At 41.9% G+C, this 15,426-nt stretch overlaps 1 protein-coding gene across 3 annotated transcripts in view; it reads left to right on the top strand.

Moving 5' to 3' along the window:
- Nucleotides 1-1,871: 1,871 nt before the first annotated feature.
- The window catches only part of LRBA (LPS responsive beige-like anchor protein), a gene marked incomplete at both ends in the record, with an annotated part of 363,076 nt that continues 349,521 nt past the window's right edge, over nucleotides 1,872-15,426 (top strand). For all 3 annotated transcript variants that reach the window (XM_079534450.1, XM_079534449.1, XM_079534448.1), the window contains one exon: nucleotides 1,872-2,087. In XM_079534450.1, the coding sequence (XP_079390576.1) occupies nucleotides 1,872-2,087 (216 nt within the window). The remainder of the gene's footprint in view (nucleotides 2,088-15,426) is intronic.

The following is a 15,426-nucleotide window of genomic DNA, read 5'->3' as shown; positions in this document are numbered from 1 at the left end:
CACAGCCTTAAGCTCAACAGAGCTGAAAGCCAAATGCTTTACCACACTATGACTTAGAAGCGTGCAAATTGCAACATGCTTGAAGAAGTTGTAACAGACTTTACGGAACACATGCCATACCAAGTGTGTCACACATAATCAACAGAATTTGGTAAGCATCCAGTTATTCCTGTAAGAACCACATCACAATCACTTCGAAGACGGATTTTTGTCCTAAGTATTTGTGTTCATCTAGGAAAAAGATAAGAAATTGTTTTAGTGAACAGAAAAATGGGGAAAAAAAATCTCTGCTATTTTTTAAATGAAAGCAGTAGTTAATAGGCACAACTGTTAATAAAAAGATGAGCATCTGGCAATTCACATAGGACAGTGTTGTTCCTTTTTTTTTTTTTTCCTAATTGGCAAGAAATAGTAACTTCCAAGATGAGAGTAACTAAAAATTGTCTAACACCTTCCATAGGGAGTGCTGTCACTTAGATCTAATGTGATGTGTATGATGTTATCAGTGACTACTGTATGATTTTAGTTCATCACCATAGGCTGTGTGTGCCTTTATGCCACTTAAGTGATGAGACTGACAGTGCTTAAATGTGAGCAATCAACTGACTTGCAATCAAAGTTAATTACAAGTGTATACAGGTGTTATATTTGTGTCCTTAACATTGTTGGGAAACAATAAGCTAATGTAAAAAGCATAGAGATACTGCCACAATTAAATGAATTATTCTTTTCCCCAGGAGACTCCAAAAAGGGAAATGAATGTACTGGGATTCTAATAGAAGTATTTTGCTTTGATTTTATTCCTATTTCTAGATGAGAGGAAGTGAATCCAGGTTTGCCCGCAAAACTTTATTTTTTACATGAGAAGAACGGCATCTTCGGTATACAATAAATCGCGAATTTCTTAAGAGAACAAAAAGAGCTATTCAAGCCGATCGAGAAAGAACGCAACCAAAAGGATCAAGCTGACCATCGCAGGGCTAACTTACGGAGAGCTCGCTGTTCGGTTCCACACGAAAGACGCTCAAAAGGCAGAGGAACGGAGAACAAAATAGAGCTCCGGAACAGACTGGAGGCGCGCCGACAGAGCAGACAGAGCTACGGGAGCAGCACCGGGAGCAGCTCCGCAGCGCTCTCCTTACCGCGCGGCGGGACGTGGCGCGCGCCCCCCGCTCACCTGGCGCACCTGAGCGCACCTGGGCGTGCGCGAGCCGGCGGCTACCGCCCCGCGCGCCGGCAGCCCGCCCCGCCCGCGCGCGGCCGCGCAGGCGCACGGCTCCTCGGCCGGCGGCGCTCCTAAGGACGGGCGCTGTCATGGCGGCAGACGGCGGCAGCGTCGGCAGGAAGCGATGAGGCTGAGCGAGAGCCCGGCGTGCGGCTGAAACTTCGGTAGTTTTCCGGGGAGAGCGGCGGGCGGTGCTCCGCGGCCGCCGCCTCCGTACCTCTCCGCGCCGGATCAGGGCAGCCCGCTCTCCTTGCGCGGGCGCGGCGGTGAGTGCGAACTTGGTGCGCGGGCGCACCTGTGCGCGCTGGCCGAGGGGCGGGAGCGGGCGCGGGGCCGGGCGGCCTCCCTTGAAAATAAAAACCGAAACCGCGCGCGGAGCGGCTCGTACCGCTCGAGGACGCTTCCGCGGGGGAGAGGCGCGTATCGCCGTCCACGCGGGGCGGGGAGGGAGCGGGAGCACCGCGCGAGGGGGGGTGAGGTTCGGGGGGAGCGCTTTGCCCTGGACGACCTTACCGACCTCTCGCTCGTCCTTCAGGCTGAGCTACCGCCGCTGACAGCCGCCTTCCGCGAGGAGAGCGCCGCCGGATAGCCTTCCCCGGCCCGGGCTGCGTCTTCCTCTCTCTCCGCCGCACGGAGGGCACCGGCCATGGCGAGCGACGGCAGACAAGTTGTGCGGCCAACAGGTGATGGTGGAGGAGGAGCGGGGAAAGAAGGAAACGCCGCCGAAGGGGGAAGCGTACTGCAGCCTCTGAATCCAGGGGTCCCTATCCGAGGCATCAGGATGAAGTTTGCCGTGCTGGGAGGGCTGGTGGAGGTTGGTGAGGTGTCGAACAGAGACATCGTGGAAACGGTATTCAATCTGGTAAGTTGCCTGCCTTTTCGGGTGTGAGTGAAATGAACTGCATCTTTGTGTAGAAGGATCTCAAGTATTTGGTCTTTATTTTTTTGTGTCTTAATATCTGCATATTTACACTTATAGCGTACCGGATATTCCAGTGAGTTTTATGACTTTTTTTTATGACTCAAAAAAGTTAAAGATGAGGTAGATGAGCGTAAGTGCATTTAGATTTGAAATGGCTCCAAACAGCAGTAGCCTTGTTTTGCCTCAAAGAAAGAGTTGCTGTAACCAGAGCTGAGAGGTGCATTGTGGTGTTCAGCCCTCCAACAGGTGTGCTTAATGAGAATGTTAAATGTTGATCAGTTACTCCAGCTGCGGTTGGAACACACAGTGTTGCCTTCAGCTGGAGCAACTCCTCTGTTGAAGGTTTTTGTGGCCCTTTCTGCTTTCTGTTGGCTTTGAACTCATGTTCTGTCTACTAGGAAGTGGAGAAGGAAGCAGCTCATTTAAGTGCTTTACTTTGTTTTCTGGGGAAAATAAAACTTGATCTCAAGGTCTTCATTTCTAATGAATTAAGTAGTCACGTGATGTTTTCTGATAGAGTGCAAGCAATTTTAATACTTAATAAATCTGGCTAAAAGCTGAGGGCACAGCTTGTAAAAAAAATATATGAATAAAATGCACACTGCTAACCTTCTTGGGCCTTGTGTTAAACTGGCTGGTTGTTAAAGAGCGTTTACTGCAGGAGACGAAACATTAGAAGAAGTTGTCTTTCATGTTCACAAGGATGCTCCACTCATTAGAATTCTCAAAAAACCCCTTGGCGTTCCTCCTTCTTGCTTCTAGTGAGCACCTTTGGCTTTAAAACAAGTGTGGCTTCTGACAAAACCAGGAAGTGAGACTGTGTAATTGCGTAAAGTGTGGCGGAAGAAAGGTTGCTGCAAAATACCTGCAGGTTTCTGAATGCAGTTGGGTTTTCTATTACGTGATTAGCAGCATTTTGCAGTTTTCGTGTAAATAATCCTGCGTGTGCTCTGTTGATGGTATCTTCGATTATGATAAATATTTATTTTTTAGACTAATTCACACTTACATATTTGTTTGGTTGAAAGTCACAGTACAGAGCAATTGCAGTATGGGCAACAATGAATTGTAGGGCACTTGTTAGGTTGATGCTTCACACTGGAGAAGGTGATTGAAGTTGCTTAGAGTGCACTAGACAATTCTGTTTTATAAAACCTGGTGCTCAGATATGTGTATGGAAGGTTCAGAATGAAAAGCTGGGAAATAATTTGATTTAGGACACTTGTCCAAGTAGGCAGAAATTTTTCATGAGGATATTTAATTTTTTACTTTATCTGGCATGCGATTTTATGAAGGTGTACTTTTAGGAAGGAAGTATATTTTTTACAGCAGTCTAAAGAGGTTGGGCAAAACAGTCAAAAGTGTAAAAAAGCTTACTCATTCTGAGATTCATTTGCTGTTCTGTTTTGGAGCAGAAGTTAAGGATGATCTTTGAAATCTCTTAATTCAGAGAACCTTTGATTATCGTTTTGAAAGGAAGTTTTTGACACAGAGAGTGGTGACACACCTGGAACAGGAGGATGCTTAACAGCAACCAAGGAGGTTGTGGATGCCCCATCCCTGGAGGCATTCAAGCCAGGCTGGATGTGGCTCTGGGCAGCCTGTTTTCGTAGTTGGTGATGCTGCGCATAGCAGAGAGGTTGAAACTAATGACCTTTGTGGTCCTTTTTAACTTGGGCCATTCTATGATTCTGCTGGGTCATTTCCTAGTTAGGAGCTGGGAAGAGATTCTTGAAACTGTCTTTTCACTTTGTCAAAGTGACACAGCATCCCTGATCTCTCTGAGAAGATTCCCCAAGCATTCCAGCACACCTGCCTGTGATGTGGGAGGCTGAAGTTGAGGTCTTTTTACTCCTTACTATTGAAGCAGAACTAGTCAGTTGAGAACTATCATGAAGCAACACGTAATTTGATAATGTAATAAACAAAGCTTTGTCTAACGGTTTTGGTTCATTATTTGAATTATGTGAGAATGTAATGTAAGTTTTTTTTTGGGGGGGGGGGGGGGGCGTTACAAGAAAAAACGTGTCCCTCAATTTTCCCGAGTCTAATGAAAATTATTTACCTCCTGAATTGGAGGGAGAGGATCTCAGTATTTTGGGGCTTGATTCAAACTGGAATACTAAAAAAGCAAAAAGTAGCCAAAAAACTCAGTTTTGGATACAAAAAGTATCTGTTTTCTGGAGTTTCTTACCCATTTAGCTAGCAAAAACTTTCTTGAATGTTAGTATAGAACGTGAAAAGCATCAGTGTCTCTGTACAAAGTACTTATCCATCTGGCGTTGAGTTCTGCCTCTGTTCAGTTATTAACTGTGATTTATTTTTAAAAATCACACCGATCAGAAACTGAGGCATGTGAAGTGTTTGTTGGCAATGTGTACTTTTCTGTGTATGTGTGCAGAAAAGATCCTTTTGTGAAAAAGTGATTCTTGGCTATGGCTTTTAAAACAATCTGTTTCCCAATAGCCTTTGAATTGAACTTACTCATGTGTGAGCAGGTTTAGTGGGTGGGTATGAAAATCATGCTGTGTTCTGTCACTGATAGTGGGGTTAAGCCCTAAATATCCTTTCCCAGTGAGTTTATTTCAGTTTGGTGAGTCATAACTGCTGTATCTCAGCAGTGTTAGCAGAAATCAGATGGCTTGCTTCTTGTTCCTTGCAAGGAGGGCACTTCACAGCATCTTGGGGATTTTTTTTTTTATCAGAAAAGCACATTGTCGTTAGACCAAACTGAAGGGAGGGTTGAGCAAATCTTTGTTGAAAGGTGTGACTAAGTGCATGCTCTTCATAGCAAAACCACTCTGTCAGGTAAAACGTTTCTTTTGAGAAGGAGGGTTAGCTGACCTATTTTTTTTTTAACTACTTGTGTTACTCTAAATTATGTTCTGCAAGCTTACTGTAGGACGTGCAGGTTATGGTGAATTTCTTAGTTTTGGATAGAGTTAAGAGAAGCACAAGATGCAATCTTGATGTTCTTTATCTTAAGTCATGCTTTACACGCGAAAGACTCAAAAGGTCAAGAATTTGAAGTGCCCAGTAATTAGCTTGCTGCTTATTAAAGAAATTTAAGCTCTTGTCCTGATTACTGCAGCAAATCAATCATTCAGTTCAGCAGTGTTGAATCTTGGAGCTGAGAGGCAGCTATAGCAATTTCTCTGTTTAGCAGCGTGACAGAATACTTTGTGAGCTTGCTTCTATCATGTATCAAAAATCTATTTTCATTTTGTTGTTTTTGGAGATGTTACTTTTAGAAATTTTCAAACTCAACTCTTTGCATTGGTCACTGTTCTTGGAGAAGCTAATTTTCCAGCCCACCTCAGGTGTGGCTTTCTGTATTTCAATAGTTCTTAAAATTAAGGAGGAAGATGCTGAGCTTCAGGAAGTCCTATTCTGTGATAAACTTAGGGAATATGTTCTTGTTGACACGCAACTCTGATCTATTGTCTTTCAGAAAGGCAGTAGGCTAAATGATGGATATATTTCCTTAATAATCATGTACACTGCCTTTTCATTTTAAGTTAGATGCCTAGTTGACTGTGACCTCTTCCCCCCCCCCCCCCCTTAAATTATTAAGATTAAAAAGATGCCAAAAACTCCTAACAGGAGAACGTGGTAGAGGGGGAAAATAAATGATGTACACTGACATGGGTTACAATCTTAAAATAGTTATCTGTTTTTTGTAGTAAAATAGAAAGGCATTGCTGCTATTGAAGAGTTTTTCAGAAAGAGTAGTAAAAATAATTCAGCAATTGGCAAAGCTTCTTTTTTACAAGTTCTGTGTTCCTGGTATCATACGAGATTTTTGGGATCTGAGGATTTCAAATTAGGAGATGTATTTTCTGAAGCTATTGTGAAGGCCGTACGATCTATGCTGGGAATAAAGATCTTCAGCAATACAGTATTTTTTATACAAGGCTAAAATTCTTGTACGTTAAAATTCTGGCCAGAGCTTCTGCTCAGCTCTGTTCTTAGCAGGCTTCTCTTGTATCATATGTCAATGTCATGCAGTTTCCAAGTTACTGTTGTAAATTTCTTGTTCCTATATAAAACTTAGATCACTGTTGCAAGTAGAAGGCTCGCTGGCAAGTGCTTTGTTGGTAATGAGTGGGGTGTGTGTGTGCTGTGGCTGGCTACTCTATTGAACTTGCAGGAAGAAATAGATATTCTGGCAAGATTCAACTGCGCTTCAAGCAGGTGGCTGTACAACTACTGCCTTTCTGCGTGATGTTGCTCTGTAACTCAATTTGAGGACTTCATGTCAGAATTTGCTTGTGTCTCAAGTTGTCAGTTATTTTAGGCTTTCTGCCCTTCTCTGAAGAAATGCTGTGCCTTGTTATAAGCCTTGCTCTAACCTATTTTTATGAAATAAGCTTTAGTACTTTTAATTGTTCTTTTAATCATAATATGGACTCTGCTATTTGATTCGATTATACATTTTCCCCCCACTACCTCCCAGGCTGTGTTGAAAAGGAGGCTTTTACGATTTTTTCCCTTTTTTCTATGAGGATCATGTGCTGTTGCTTCCAGTTGTGTTTGTGGATTATGAGGTCCTCACTGAGATTCCCCTAGTGAGAAAGTACAGATGACAATTTTTTTTTTTTTTCATCTAAGGATGATTAAAAAGTAGCTGGATCTGAAGAGCGAAGACTGAAACAATTTTATAAACATAATTTTTTCACCTGTCTCACCACTGTTGGACTTAAGTAAAACCACAAACAAAAATAAACTTGAAGCTTTTTTAAAAATTCTGAGCAATTCTTTCCCTTTTAAAACAAAACAAATAAATTTAAAGGAACTTTTCTCCCTAGCATGACATGGCTTGCTTTCTGGAACAAACTGTAGGTAAATGTTGGGACTACCACCTATTTTCCTTCTGGTGATGTTCCTCCTGCTGCTTTTTTACCACTTCTCCACTGTTGTATTCTCTGTACTGTAACCTCTGTTTATCCTTATTCATACTGAAAGCTAATTACTTCACCTGCTGATACAGCGGGTTTCTAATCTGATTTGAATGTTTCTGAAACACTAATTTAATGGATCTTATGAAATAAATTCTCCTTTTTTTTTTCTTTGAATCTTAATCACCAAGGCTTACTGTGTGCATCTTCTAACGAAAAATACCAAGGTAATGCTGATAGAACTAAATGCATTGCAGCAGTCAAAAATGTGTCATGAATGTTTTCAGAACTACACGTTGTTTTGCCTACCTTGGTGCATGTTTTAAAAAGTGCTCGGGTTTATTTTCTATGTAAACAACACTGGTGACATGTGAGAGGAACCAAAGAGTTTCTAGAGCATTTCTTAGTATGTGTTGCCTTCCCTAGGTTCCCAGAAACTGTACCTCTGACTACAGTTAGCCTAGTTCAGTCACTTCTATCCATTTTACAGTATAGGTGATAAGGTAAATCTGTGGTTTTAACTGGGTCAAGCTGTTAGTTTCTTTTTTTTTTTTTTATTGTAGTGACATGGATAGTAAGCTTTCTTAGTAATCATAGGGTCATCAAGGTTAGAAAAGACTTCCAAGATCATCCAGTCCAACAGTCCATTGACTACCGACGTTTCCCTAGTAGACCATGTCTCTTAGGACAACATCTAAGCATTTCTTGAGCACCTCCAGGGATCGGCAGCCCACTCCAGTGCCTGACTGCTCTCTTGGAGAAGACATTTTTCCTAATATCGAGCTTGAATCTCTCCTGGAACAATTTGAGGCCATTCCTTCTAGCTGTATCACTGTAACCTGGCTGAATAGGCCAACCCTTACCTTGCTACAGACTCCTTTCAGGTAACTGTAGAGTGCAATAAGATCTCCCCTGAGCCTCCTCTTCTCCAGATTAAACAATCCTACTTACTACAGTGGCTCCTAGTAAGTTATGTGCTCCAGACCCTTGCCAGCTTTGCTCCTCTTCTCTGGCCATGCTCCAGAGCCTTAATGTCTTTCTTGCAGTGAGTGGCTTGAAAGTGAACGTGGTACTCGATGTGTGGCCTCACCAGAGCTGAGTGCAGGGGGGCCGATCACCTCCCAGTTCTTGCTGGTAGCATTATTTCTGATACAAGCCAGGATGCCTTTGGCTTCCTTGGCTGCCTGGGCACACTGCTGGCTCAAGTTTAGCTGATTATCAGCTAACATCCCCAGGTCTGTTTATTCCACACAGTCTTCCAGCCATTCTTCCACGAGTCTGTGGCATTGCTTGCGTTGTTGTGGCCGAAGTGTAGGACCCGGCCCATGGTCTTGTTGAACTTCATCCTATTGGCCTCAACACAGCAGTCCTGCCTGTCCAGATCCTTTTGTAGGGCCTTTCTACCCTTAGGCATTTCAATACTACCTCCCTACTTGATGTCATCTGCAAACTTACTGATAGTGCACTCAATTCCCTTGTCCAGGCCATCAATAAAGATAATAAGCAGTTTACAGTTTTTCATTTTGTGTGTGTGTAAATGAGTGGATCTGCAGTGCTTCCAAATGGGTCTTAAGTAGTAAAATTATTTCATGAAGTTGCTTCTTGTCCCTTTCATACTAGTGGCTAATGCTCAGTTTGATGAACGAGTTTAGATAGACTACTTGATTCCAAGACATCTTCATGCTTTTAAAGGCATCTAATTTGATGATTCAATAATGGTTAAAGATAACTGTAGTGGTTTTGGATAAGTAACTGAGGATCAGAGATGTTTTTCACCAGGCTTTACCCAGTTCAAGCCTGTTGCGCAATGAGGATTGCTTGTCCTTCACTTAAGGATTACAAACCTCCATCTTATTAAAATATGTTGAGTATTAATATTGATCTGAGGTCTGTGTGTGTATGTGTTTTTTGGGGAGTTTTGATGCATGCTAGAAATAGCAGTCAGTGGAAATGGAAATATCACCCTGCTTATTAAGTGTAGGTATTTAAGGAACTTTTGTGGTTAATTGAAAAATGCATGGAATGTTGAGTGAGCTGATAACAAAAGTGTTCATGTAGACATGCTGAAGCTGTGGAGGTGGAAAGAAAATGGTTTGAATTCTGAAGGAGAGCTAATTTGTAGTATATATATTGTGGCTGTGGTATCACGTCAACTCTGTAACTGCAACTTAAAACACCCTACAGGAGAAAATATTGAGGTCAAATTATTAAGGCCCTATAGGAAAATACTGAAGGTGTGGGTTTTTTTTTTTTTTTTTTTTTAATCTTTTCCTCTTACTAGCTAATTTTTATAGCCTCTCATGGCCGGTCTGAAGTTTCAAATATTTGTGAAAGCCTGTAAACTATGCATAGTGTGTATGTGTAAGTGTTGGCATCAGTAAGTTCTGTGCAAGCCCAAGATAAAGCTGAGAAGGCAAAGCATAACCAAGTGTTCATGTAAATTGTGTCTTAATAATATTTGATAAAAGTTTTTTTTAGCTGTTCATTTTACAAGTGAGCTTGCTTAAACATGTTCATAACATGCTTTAGTATTCCTTTGTAGATGGTGGTCGTCAGTTTGGTGACAGGTTTTTTTTCTAGTTCATATCCTTTAAGAAAGGAGAGAGCGTTAGGTATTCCCTGTGCAATTGCTTCTCTCTTTACGTAGTATTTCTGTCACATCTGTCAGGGGAGCTGGGCTAGATGGACTGTTGGCCTGACCCACCAGAGCAGATAGCATGGTAAAGTAGTGGCCATATGGACTGGCTCAGGAGCAGCATTTTCGGATTAAGGACTAGAAGGAAATTAGTCAAAAGCGTCAGGGAAATACGTGGATGGCATGTCAAGGTTGCTGCTGAGGTTGGACAATGCAGAGAGATAAAAATAGATAATTATTCCTGTATTTTGAAAGAGATTATGAGGGGAATGAATCGAAGTCTGCAGATTTGGTTAAAAAGCAGTTTTATGAAGAGGCTGTGTTAGACTAAAGCTGGGGATTGAGGAAAACCAGGGAAATTGCTTAATTCTGCTAAGGCAGTGTTAGTTTGGTATGGTGTTCAATACTGACTACACTAAATCAAGTGTACGTTCAGCTTTCTGAGGATCCAGCCTTCTGGAAATCATCACATTTGTTTGTGTGTTTAGATTTCAAGTCTGATAGAAGATAAAGATGAGCTTTCTCTGCGGTTTCATTCACTCTGTATTTCTCATATGGGGGAAACTGTGGTCATTCTGAACCCCACGCAGTGTTCTGGCTCATTTTACTAAACAAGTAATTAACTTCAAATACTTGTGATTTCTGTCTACACGGTCATGAAGTTCTTTCTGAAGCTTAAGCAGGAAATTTTAATCTATTGCATGGATTAAATAACCTCTGCAGCTTATTCATTAGATGTGAAATAATTGTTAGTTGCATGTAAAATGCTTGAGAATCTTTTCCGTCAAATTCAGTCCTCTGTAAATTAAATTTATGCTTATCTTTTTGAAGAATTTCTGTTTATTTTAATTGGGTCAATCTGGAAGAAAGTTCTCGTTCATAATCACTAATTACAGTTAGCTAACTTTCCGCCATTCGAGTGTCTTTGCCAGCCCCTCGAGGCCTTGCTGGCCTCTTCATAACATTTTGCATGATGGATTTTTTTGTATCAGCTTGCCCTAATTACTAATGTCCTAATTTAGGTTACGTTTCTGTTTTAACTAATTTTGGATTTTCCCATTATGCTTTAGTGTAACACTAAGTCTGTCATAGGTAGTTCCAGAGCTGTCTTGGTCGTTTTCTTTTTTCTTCTGGGGAAACCTTCAGACTTTGTCCATCTGGGAGCTCTGGCCATGTGCCAGGAATCTGAGGGCTCTAACTAATTTGTGTAGAACAGGATACTATAGCCACCTGCTTTTGTAATACATCATATGGCTAGTGGAGGCTGCTGTTTCCAGTATTCTGTGCCGCGTATCTAGCAGATAGCGATCGAGAGCCATCCTTGCACAAGTGGTGAAAATAACGATTGAGCAGTTGCAATTGCACATTTTCTTTGGACACTATAGTCCTGCACAGCATGTGCTGATGCTGGAAGCTCATTGTCATTTATGAAGAGCTTGCCTTTCTACCGTGCTTCAGATTTCAAGGCTTCACAAATAGAATAAGGACTTTCCAAATATAAACTAATTTGTGGAGAAGAAAACCTAGTGCTTTCCATTGCGTCGTATTCCCCTAGTGATAACTGGGGATCTGGGAGCAGCTATGTCCCAGGCATGATTTTCTGATTAATAGTTGCATTGAGATGGTATTTAAACAAGAATAGCTGGTGGGATTATGATGTGCTCTGTTACCGTCTGTAAAGTCACCTGCAAGTTTGAACTACTCATTATGGCAGCCTGTGTATGAGTAGTTCTGTCGGTGCTTTTGTCTTCTGTGTATGTTTAGCTGGAAAACAACACATAAGTTATACGGTAATTCAGGTTACTTCTGATGTGGCTGACGGGCTGGATTTGAAATTCGTAGGGAAAAATCATCTTGTATGTTGATCCAACTAAGAAAATGATGCTACTACTATGAAACTATTTGGTTATCTTTCCTTTGCAATTGAATATCATAACCACCGTCACAACTTGGAACTTATCTGATCAATGGAAGTGTGTTTTGTCCTCCTTCTCCCTCCATTTTTCTCTGAAATCAGCAGCTGTTCTCTGCGGTGTGGGTGCAAGTTAGGGAAATAAATGAATTAAATGAAGTCTAATCTGTTTGCCCTGTGTAGACCTTTAAAAGTTTAGGTTTATTTTGGGCTAGCCCTATAAAACAGTAATTCTAACAACGCAACTGTGACCTTTACTGTAATCGTTTTCTCTTCTGGGAATGCTGAAGGGCTGGAGGCACCAGTCATCAGCAGGTGAGATGGTCTCTGCTGCTTGAAGGCACTTTATTTTTTATAAAAAAGCAGCAAGAGAACCAGTTTTGTCTTCTAGTAGATTGTGAAATATATAATTATGTCATCTAGGATAGTGACTGTTAGCTAAATAAACCTGTCACTTAGCAGTTTTGTTATCAATTATGTGCAGGTTTGGGTTGCTATTGCAGTTTCTTTCCCAAATATAATTGGAATGGTGTTTGGGGTGAACTATTTGGTAGAATAAGGTGAACTCATCTCATTCTGTGACTTCATTCTAAATTTTAGTGATCTTTTATTAAAGCAGTCTTTCAGTAATGCTGATTGCACTTTGTAGGATTAAAACTGTGCTCCTAAGACAGCTCTGCTTTACAGGATTATTAACAATTTCGAAGGGTCCTGGAATCAAGTATTCATTTTAAAAGGAATGAAAATCTTTATGCAGAATCATACAAGTAAGATTTAAAAACAAAAAGACAACAACAAAAAAAGCAAACAAGACAATGATGTAGGAAGAGAATTCTTGAAGCTTTTTAAAAAACACAATTGGTGGAGAACGTGAGGAGTAGGGGAGAACAGGAATCAAGTGACCGATGTTGGTAACGGTGCATGACTGTTAAATAAACAAATGGAAACTATCAGTGCAGTGGGGATCTGCCTGCTGCACATGTTTTTGTTGAAACTAAGCATGTGATTTTTCTGTAGCTGAACTTAGCTGAAGGGAACTTAAAAGCTTATATATAAAATTGTAGGCAACTGATATGGATCATGAAACTGAATAACCTGCTGTGTTTTTAGAACTTGTTTCAGGATAGCTGATGTGAGGTGGGAGCTGTCTGTATTTAACATGTTGCATATGAATGAGTGAATACTGAGATGCTGGGAATGGGTTTTGGATTAGGGTTGCAAGAAGCTCTTCATCCTTTGTATTCTACAGCAGAGGATCATGTTTGGGAGCTGTACTGTTCTTAGTGCTTTAGATTTTCTCTCTGGGTGGTGACGCACTGGAACAGGATGCCCCATCCCTGGAGACGTTCAAGGCCAGGCTGGATGTGGCTCTGGGCAGCCTGGTCTGCTGGTTGGTGACATTGCACATAGCAGGGGGTTGAAACCATGTGGTCATTGTGGTCCTTTTTAACCCAGGCCATTCTTTGATTCTGTGATTACCTTGATGATTTAAGCTTGCCTGGAAAGAGGTGGCATTGGTGCCCATTTCAACAGTGAAGTTCTGTGAATGGCATTCCCTGACATCACTTGCTCAGGTGCATAAATTATGGCAGCAGCTTATTATGCAAATCAGTGAGTGCCCACTAATTGTCTTGCTTTCTTGGCTATTTCTTCATCCACAGTGCCAGCACTGTGATTTATTAGACAATTGGCAGTTTGACCTTGCACCAGGATGCTCTGCTGTGTCCTTCTTGTGCTTGCCTTCTCAGCTTTCTGGGCATCAGCTGCTCTCACTCTGGGTCACAAAAGCCAGCTGCAACCTACTGAATTGAGGGCTGGGGAGCCATGAATAGAGCTGTATGCTGCAGTTAATGTGAGCTGAGTGTCAGTGTCCTTTCGGGCATGACTCTTCTGAGACCTGGCAGTAAGAACTTGTCCTTTCTGATGATATCTTTGAAAGAGAAACGTTTATCGTGCTGTGGGAAGTGTGTTGACTTAGCAAAGTCTCGCCTATGAGGGAAATAAAAGCTGCTCTCAATTCTAGCCCTAGCAGGAAGAGATTTAAATTGCCACCTGATGCAAGTCCATTGCTGTGGTGTTTTAATTGATTTGTGAAGGAGTTTTTCTAATGCTTTCCTGCAAAGGCTAGGCTCTTAGGGTGTAAAAATGCTGTATTGACGAGTTTCTAGAGCACAGAAAGAAATAATATGGGGAAGGTGTTCTGCTGCTGCATATGTGACTGGAAAGGTTTGGAGCTGGAAGTTGTGGATTTCTTGCCCGCTACTGGGGCTTTAATCAATTTTTCTTTGTATCTTACAGAATTCTGATTTCCTGATTGAGGATGATGTATCATCAGGTAGAAAGATTTGTCTTTAATTGGTTAGACATCTTTCAAAAAGAGAGAATTCGAGTCTCCTCAGGCAAAAGATGACAGAAGCCTTGGTTTCTTGCTTCTAGATGTTGCTGCCATTTTGCTGAGTAGTGATGTCTCTCCTGGACGCCTACCTGTGTGACCTGGTTTAGGGAACCTGCTTTGGCAGGGGGGTTGGTCTGGATGATCTCTAGAGGTCCCTTCGAATCCCTACAATTCTGTGATTCTGTGATGTCTCCGTTTTCTAAGTGGCTTTAGTTTTAGGAGTGTAACTAGTAGTTCTGTGTCCCATTTTGAGAGAAGCTGTGAACAAACTGAGAAAATGTATAATTGCAAATCAAAGCCCCACCCAGAGAAAAAAAGTGTGGAAATGCTTTTTTGAATTTTTTTCATCTTTATGCATATGTATGTATAGGTGTATATGCATAGACTATATATATTTCTTTCAAACTCTGTGGACAGCTGTAACAGGGAAGCTTGTCAGCTGAGTGTTTCCCTCAGGTTGATTTAGTGTGTCAAACTGAGAAGCTTGTGAAGCTGGATGCGAAGTGGAAATTAGCTCTCAAACACTTTATTTTTAATGTTTTTTTCCTTACTTAATGTTGATGCTTTTACTCTTGTTCTCAGCTCTTCAAAGATCAATGTGTCTGGGGGGGTATTTAATTAGGTATTCAGTGAGTTGTTACAATCTCCTGCAGTTCTGGTCGTAGGAGTTGAGATAGAAGTAAAATATTAGGGGAGTAAGTTAACTCTCTGTAGAGATATTATCTTAAAATAACCTCAGTAATGAATGCTGCAGTTCAATCACTTTGTCTTTGATTTAGCATAACTTGATTATAAACTATTTATTAATCGAGAATAGCTCTGCAGAGAAGGACAAGAGGTTCTGGTAGATAAAAGTCTTGATGCGAGCTAGCACTGTGAACTTGCAGCCCAGAAAGCCAACTATATGCTGGCCTGCATCAAAAGAGAGGGGTGGCCAGCAGTGTGAGGTAGGTGACTGTCTCCCTCTACTCTACCCTTGTGAGGCTCCGTCTGGAGTACTGTGCCAAAATCTGGGGTCCCCAGCACGAGAAAGATGTGGAGCTGTCAGAGTGGATCCAGAGGAGGGCTACAAAGATGATCTGAGGGCTGGAGCACCTCTCCTTCAAAGAAAGATTGAGGATTTGTGCTATCAGGTCTCCCTGGAACCTTTTTTTTCCTGGCTGAACTGGCTCAATTCTCTCAGCCTGTTTGTCCCCGGGATCATTTTTGTGGTCCTCTTCTGGATGTGTTCCAACAGGTCCACATCTCTCTACACTGACAACTCCACACCTACATGCAGTACTCCAGGTGAGGTGTCACCAGTGCAGAGGAGAGGGGCAGCATCGTCTCCTGTGACCTGCTGACCATGCTTCTTTTGATACAGCACAGGATATAGTTGGCTTTCAGGGCTGTGAAGCCACACTGCTGGCTTATGTCCAGCTTACCATCCACCAGTTTCC

This window comes from Tetrao urogallus, assembly GCF_951394365.1.
Source record: "Tetrao urogallus genome assembly, chromosome: 4".
Classification (NCBI taxonomy): domain Eukaryota; kingdom Metazoa; phylum Chordata; class Aves; order Galliformes; family Phasianidae; genus Tetrao; species Tetrao urogallus.
The sequence above is the reverse complement of the archived record's forward strand: the minus strand, read 5'-3'. Positions and strand labels throughout refer to the sequence as shown.